Raw genomic sequence first — 7,719 nt, 5'->3', positions numbered from 1 at the left:
CTTGAATGTGGTTGGTTGTCTTAGTCTAATGAACCAACCCCCGTGTCTCTATGACACTGCTATGCAAAGATATGCATCTTGGCCTATTTTAATGGAAGTCTATGGAATCAATTTGGGGGCGTGGCTTGTGAGCTTTATTATCATATTGAGATGCTCATTGGTTGTCTGAGTCAGATGAGCCATCCCCCAAGTCAATAGGACACTGCTATGCAAAGATATGCATGTAAGCATTTGATAGCACAGCTAACTACATTCTATAGGACAGTTGCTAGGGTGCAGTATGTGGTAGTTAGGGGTGTGGCTAGAAAGTTAAAAGGCCATCAGTGATTGGCTGCTGGCTAGACTGAGTTAATTGAGCTCAGCCATTAGTCTCTATGACAGTCTGATGCAGAGTTATGAGCTCACAAAGTTTGATCCCATGTTAAGTCAATGAGAGTCTTTTGAATGGAAGTCTACGGGACAGTTGCTAGGGTGCCATAAGTGGTTGCTAGGGAGTGGCTAGTAAGTCTAAAGGTCATCAGTGATTGGCTGCTGACTAGACTGAGTTGAATGAGGCCTGACTCTAGTCTGTAGGACAGTCTGATGCAGAGTTATGAGCTCACAAAGGTTGACTCAATGTTAAGTCAATGGCAGTCTTTTACAATGGAAGTCTATGGGACAGTTGCTAGGGTGCCAAAAGTGGTTGCTAGGGAGTGGCTAGTAAGTTTAAAGGTCATCAGTTATTGGCTGCTGGCTAGACTGAGTTAAATGAGCCCAGTTAGAAGTCTGTAGGAACGTCTGATGCAGAGTTATGAGGTCACAAAGTTTGACCCAATGTTAAGTCAATGGGAATTTTGGGAATTTTCCGGGTCGTTTTTCGGAAAACCGAAAGTCGGATCAGTCGGAAAAGATATAGCAACCCGAGTCAGACCAGTTTGAAGGTTTGACGAAAGTTTGAGGTATGAAGCTTGAAAGGGTTAGGAGGAGATAGACTTTAAAATTAGTCTCAGAAGAAAGAAGAAGAAGAATAATAATAAGTTTAAGTGAGATAACAGTATGTTGGCTTTTCAAGCCACCATAATAATCACCTTTTAAGAACATTAAGTATTTAATGTAATGGAAATCTATTTTCCACAGTGAAGAATCTTTTGTAGAATGCAAACATTCTTCTTGGAACCATCAATATAAATAGAGAAACTTTATTTTCGAGTGTGTACATAACACATTTATATATAGCTCCTCCTAAAGTTACATTGAGGCCTTCATTACTATTACTACCTCATGTATTGCATTGCTCTACGCATATTATTATAGACTACTTATTTTATTATTCAGTCCATTAATAAAGAAAACGAATCCAAACACACTCTCATCCCCCATGTAACACACACACACACACACACACACACACACCTACACACACACACACACACACACACACACACACACACACACACACACACACACACACACACACACACACACACACACACACTTATTCAGGCTGGGCAAGACTGACAGCTGTCTTGCCCAAACTAGTACATCACAGATCACAGCATCTCATTGGCTGAGGGCATTTCCCCTCCCCCCGAGGGTCACTCAGGTTTCGGGTCAAACAAAATAATATAAAAATAATAAAAATTAGAAAAAATAGAAGAAAAAAATATTAATATTTTTCATATTTTAAGCTGCATTATATTCTTTTGAAATCATGATTTATTCAGATCCTGAAGATTATTCAGAACTGTTCTATCAAGCACAATAGCCTGATTTAAATAAATGACGTCCCACGATGATGATGCCATTTTGTCGCATATGAAGGGATTTTGACTAGGGTATGAACAGGTTTCTGCTTTTTTTTTAAACGCTAAAATATCTATGGCAATAATACAGTTAAATCACCTAATACTCGTTTTAAAAAACAACAACTATTAAAGTAACCATATCACAAAAGTTTTTTTTTTTTAAATATCACCTCACTCATAAAACAGCTTCAGCCATGACCCGCAGGAAGCCGGTGCGCATGCGCAGGACATAGCTCTTTAAATACCCCTAGTCATCTGATGAAGCACAACATTTGTCGCAGCCAATCAGGGCGCGCCAGAGGGAAGGGCAGAGCGGCCATCGTTGAAAACGGCAGCGGCTTCACTGACAGCTCAATAACAGACAACAGCATTTGCCAATTCTTCAGCCTGCACCGAGTAAAACGACACCGGATAGGCGGGATCACAAACGGACAACCGGACAGAGAGAAGAGGAGGAGACAGACAAGAAAAAAACAAAGATGGCAGTGTAGATTAAGGGAAGGACTATCGAAGAGACCCTGCACCAAATTGATAACTTTTCAGCTATCGGACGAATCCGGATCGTGCTCGGTTGCGATCGGAAAGTGGACCGGGGAGGAATAACCCGGTGGGGTCACGGAGAGTCGCCGTGCGCGTGCTGTCACGGTGGATAACGCCGTTAAACAACAGCCTGTTGTTTTGTTGAGTCCTATTTGTTTTTCTCTCTCTTCACAACCTTAATATATGCTAAAACACAATCATTCATGCCCGCAGTGACATACAGATGAAATTAAATCCGCTGTCCCCTATCACACAGTCATATTACCCGAAATTAGCCTGTTTACGCTTGATGGTTTGCGTCTGAGCGCATTGTTGGCTCTCCAAGACCCCCCATTATCATCATCATTACAGGCCGGATTTACACTGACAATCGGCGGATCCTGTGAGCCCGAATATCCCTCGGATGTCTTCGATGGAAGAGCGGATGGAACTGGGAGTCGCGGCCGCCCCGGGCTCCTCATCCTCGGGTTTGGGTGTCGGTCCTGTGGGGGGCGCCCTGGATGCTGGTCCGGGCAGCGCTGGACTGGCAGGTATCCAGGAGGAGTCCGGGGTGCGCAGGGACGGTTCGGTTGGCGAGGCCGACCCGGACGCACCGCCAAAAAAGCGCGTCCGGCTGCAGGAGGGCGAAGCAGGGAAGCTGGAGGAGCGGCTGTACTCGGTGCTCTGCTGCACGGTGTGTCTGGACCTGCCTAAAGCCTCGGTGTACCAGGTAAACAATGCCATTATTATAGTGGAGAGAAATGTTTGATGCATTATGTGTGTGTGTGTGTGTGTGTGTGTGTGTGTGTGTGTGTGTGTGTAAAACGTATTGGAATGCACGACATGTGTTATTAACTGTATTTAAGGTATAGTTTAGGCAAATATTTGCTAATTTACTCTCCCTCAAGTGGTTATAAACATTGGGTTTCTTTAGTCTGTTGAACACAATAAACGTAGAAAGCATTGACTTCCATATTAGAAAGTAAATACAAATACTATGGCAGTTAATGGTGTTTCTAGCTTTCTTTAAAACCTTTTGTTTTGTGTCAAACAGATTTTAGAAACTCAGACAGACCACTTGATGTAGAGTAAATAGTAAACAGTAGTAAATAAATAAAACATTTTTATTTGTGTGTGCACTATCCGTTTAAATGTGGTTATACGTGCTCAAGGTTTTTTCCCCTTCATGTCATTGTTATTGTTTGTCTGTCATTGATTACACACTGTCTGTGACTCATAACATGTGATGATGAAATCTAATAAAATGCTGGCGTTCATTCCAGGTACATGGTATTTCTTTTCAATAATAACTGATGTCATGCTATTTTCCAAAGGTTTTAAATGTTACACTGAACTGAGCAGCTGTTTTTTGCCTTCAAAGGCAAACATGACAATCAGGACGGTCACATGACCTGTTTAACCCAATCCCTGCCGGGCCCCGCTGATCACCCCTCCCCCAAATATGCACCCCATATAATCCTCCTGAAGCCACAGGCTAAACCAGCTGTAAAAGAACTTCCTCTCATGTTTTCCCTCACTTTGTTTAGCATTGCATAACCTTATTTAGGCTCATCCATTTGCTTAATAATTAGATGCATCCTGTTCACAATAGAGTGGTCATTGCTAATGTGTTCAAGCTTATATTGAAACCAGACAGGATATACTAGACACTTAACATGAGGAAAAGCTGCCATCCTTTCTCCCTGACCCTGACAGTGTCATGTGATGGAGGGAGGATGTGTCTCTCACTGCATCAGCGCTATTAAGCTCATGCCATGTAATCCGTTTATTACCGAATCAGGGTTTGAATCCTATCAAATGAAACGAACATGTGCAAAACCCTGAAGCAAAACAAACAATTCACTAAAGCAACTGCATGCAGAGTTCTTCAAACACAGACTCAACATTGGTTACAGATCAGATGGTGAATTGGTAAACTAGTAACCCATTTATTCAAATCAAACTTTGGACTAACTAAATTTAGAATACTACATGCGTGTTTACCCGTTTTACCTCAAACGTTGATCGGTATGATGGAATAAAACATGCATTCAAATAATAGAGTTGTAAATGGTTTGTCAAATTTGTGAAAACTAAATGTTGTTTAGTATAATAATAATAGTTTTTTTGTGTCAAAAGCCTCAACAGGCATATTTAAAACGTGAATAATTTAATAAAATGATACTAAAAGTCCTACAAAATTCATTAACTGTCGTTTTAAATATATTATATTTTGCTGCTATCCTTCAAAACATTTACCCGTTTGTCAAATTTTTAAACGTTTAAAATATAATAAAATGTTGTATGAACAGTTATTCTTTGTTTATGAAATTTAATAAGTACAGGACATAATTAGTATGTTGTTTAATTTTACAAAAACAGTTCGGTTATACTAAAGTACAATTAAATTTTATTCCATCTTTATTTTGACATTTCATATTCACAAAAGATCGCACATATTAATATCCATTTAATATGCTTTCTGTAAATATAAATTAGATTTGTTTTTTTTTATTTAATTTGACTCAGACACCAAAAGCAACATCTTGCCAAGGACTAGGGTCGCACAATATATTGTTGAGCATCGGTATTGCAATGTGTGTGTCCGCAATTGTCACATAGCAAGATGTGCAATGTTGAGTTATGAATATAGATGACCTGGAACCACAGGTCAAAACACAGAAGATCTGTGGAGAATTTAAGCACAATAAAGTGAAAGTTATTATCTGCATATGTTTTTAAGGTCTGTGACTATGTGAACACATTTAGTAGAGCATAAAGAAGGTTAATGAAGATTAATTTTATTGAACAATTTATATGAAGAAGATTTTACATTTGATTATTCAACTTCTGTAACCGAATACTGTTAGACTCTCCCCAGAAAATCATAAATCACTGTTAAATTCACTAGTATATGTGCTTTGTTGTGTTTATTTATGACTGTATTTTGTTTATTATATGTATATAATACATTTATTAAAATATATTTCACTGCCCTATAAAATTATCCTAACTAATTTAAAGTAATTGAAAAAAAGTGTTAAGTCATCTGGTGAAATTATATTTTATTTTATTTTATTTTATTTAGTTTTATTATATTTTATTATTTTATATTATATTTTATTATATTTTTTATTTTTTTTACATTATATTTTATTTTATTATATAAAATATCACAATGTCCAAATTTTCCATAATTTGAATTTGAAATTTTCCATTCAATATCGTGCAGCCCTACTTTGAACATATTATTTGATTATTATTTTAACAAAATTTTCCTTTGCGACAAACAAATAAATTACTAAGATAAAAATCAATAAAGAACAAATCAGAATATATTAATAAAAAAACTAAAAACTAATGTGTATGTAAAAAGACGACATACAAATAACATTAATCCTATAATATGTAAATGTTCTTAATTAATGTTCTGTAATTATAGATTTGTGAGTACAAGTACTATGTAACATATCCTTTAATTAAAGTCTAACATATTTATAAGTCTAAAATATTTAAAACAAACTGCAGGTTTTTTTAAACACTCCTGTTACTTTAAACAGATCAAATGTTATATGTATTTGTTAGAATTCTTTTTGACTAACATCCATTTATCAGTAAAGTTGTTTGAGTCATAATTGGGTGCGTTTAAAGAAACTCATTTGCATGTTAAATGAGGAAAAAAAGTGCTCGAACTGAAAATTCTAGTCAAAATAAATTCCAGCTATTCTTTGCTAACCAGGGGATCCATATGGAAGTATATGGAGAGCGGCACACATGGGGAACAGCCTGAGGTTTGACAAACCTTTTTTATTTTTCTGTATTTATTTGAGTGTTTATGTTTATATTTAACTTGTTACTTTATAAAATGCATTAATGTCCATCCACTTTTTGAGTAGCATTGATTTGAGAAGGGCTTTTTTTTAGTCATGTATCCCATTAAAATATTAATAAGGCATGAAAAAATCTATCAGGAGAATCACAACTACATTACAAACATTGATATCAAGAATAAAAAAAAAACACTGAACTAAATGACATTCATGAGGGATTGAAAGAACTACAATCCCATGAAGCCTTGCAAATGACACACAAATGAAAACAATGGATATATCTGAAGATTGTCCTTGCAAAATATGCATATATACACAAGTATAAGTGTAAAGATAAAGGTAATTAATTGCAATGGGTGGAGCGCTCCCTGCAGCTCTCTGAATGGTGGAATTATCAGCTCAGAATTATGGGTAATGTAGTTGTTCTACACAGAAACAAGAAACTACTGCATTCGGGAAAATGCGCAATCTCCATATTCTACGAGAAGTGATCTTGTACACTGAGGAATGATTTCAGTTCGCATTTCATCGTGAACTGAAGGTATATGCTCTCGTTTCACAGTGTACGAATGGGCACCTGATGTGCGCAGGCTGCTTCATTCACCTGCTTGCGGACTCGCGTCTGAAAGAGGAGCAGGCCACGTGTCCGAACTGCCGCTGTGAGATCAGTAAGAGTCTGTGCTGCAGGAATCTGGCGGTGGAGAAGGCCGTGAGTGAACTGCCCTCTGAGTGCAGCTACTGCCTCAAACAGTTCCCTCGCTCCGGCCTGGACCGCCACCAGACAGAGGAGTGTCAGGACAGGTACAGCAGTCACTGAACACACACCTCTTAAACTTGGGGGTGAAACCACTAAATATTTGTTCCTACAAGGCTCTAAAATGAACATTTTGCCAGACATATTTACACAGACACACACACACACACACACACACACACACACACACACACACACACACACACACACACACACACACACACACACACACACACACACACACACACACACACATATTATTGGCCATGAAACCGTATGTGCCTAATATTAGAAAAAAAGAAGGCAGAACAAATTCGGCACATGTAATTGCAAATATTATTACATACATTATTATTTATTGATTTCATTATTAGATTTAATTAGCCTATTAACTTATTAAAAATTAAAAATAGCACTTTATAAACCAGCATATATATATATATATATATATATATATATATATATATATATATATATATATATATATATAGCAAATATTAAAAATATTTGAGCATATAAAATTAAGCAGAAATGAAATAAACAAAAAAAAAACATTAAAAATAGCACAAATACGTTAGAACTGTAAAGTATTTAATAATAATATTTTAAATTTAAATAATAATGAATTAATACAATTCATTTAAATTAAACATTTCTAAAAAAAAAAAAACTAGTACCTCTATAATAATATAGTACCTAACTATAGTATCTCTATTCAACTATAATAGATTTATATAGAAATATTATTTATAATTAATTAGATGTTTAAAAATGTAATTTATAAATACTCCAATAATATAGAACCATAAGGTATTTCATAATAAAAATTCAT

At 36.4% G+C, this 7,719-nt stretch overlaps 1 protein-coding gene across 1 annotated transcript in view; it reads left to right on the top strand.

The window, feature by feature from the left end:
- Positions 1-2,259: 2,259 nt before the first annotated feature.
- Positions 2,260-7,719, top strand: part of zftraf1 (zinc finger TRAF-type containing 1) — an 11,280-nt gene continuing 5,820 nt past the window's right edge. The window contains exons 1-2 of the mRNA NM_001076740.2: positions 2,260-3,033; positions 6,696-6,934. Of these exons, the coding sequence (NP_001070208.2) occupies positions 2,728-3,033; positions 6,696-6,934 (545 nt within the window). The 5' untranslated portion in view covers positions 2,260-2,727. The remainder of the gene's footprint in view (positions 3,034-6,695; positions 6,935-7,719) is intronic.

This window comes from Danio rerio, chromosome 19 (genome assembly GCF_049306965.1).
Source record: "Danio rerio strain Tuebingen ecotype United States chromosome 19, GRCz12tu, whole genome shotgun sequence".
Lineage (NCBI taxonomy): Eukaryota > Metazoa > Chordata > Actinopteri > Cypriniformes > Danionidae > Danio > Danio rerio.
Note: the sequence above shows the minus strand (reverse complement) of the source record. Positions and strands in the feature narration are given on the sequence as shown.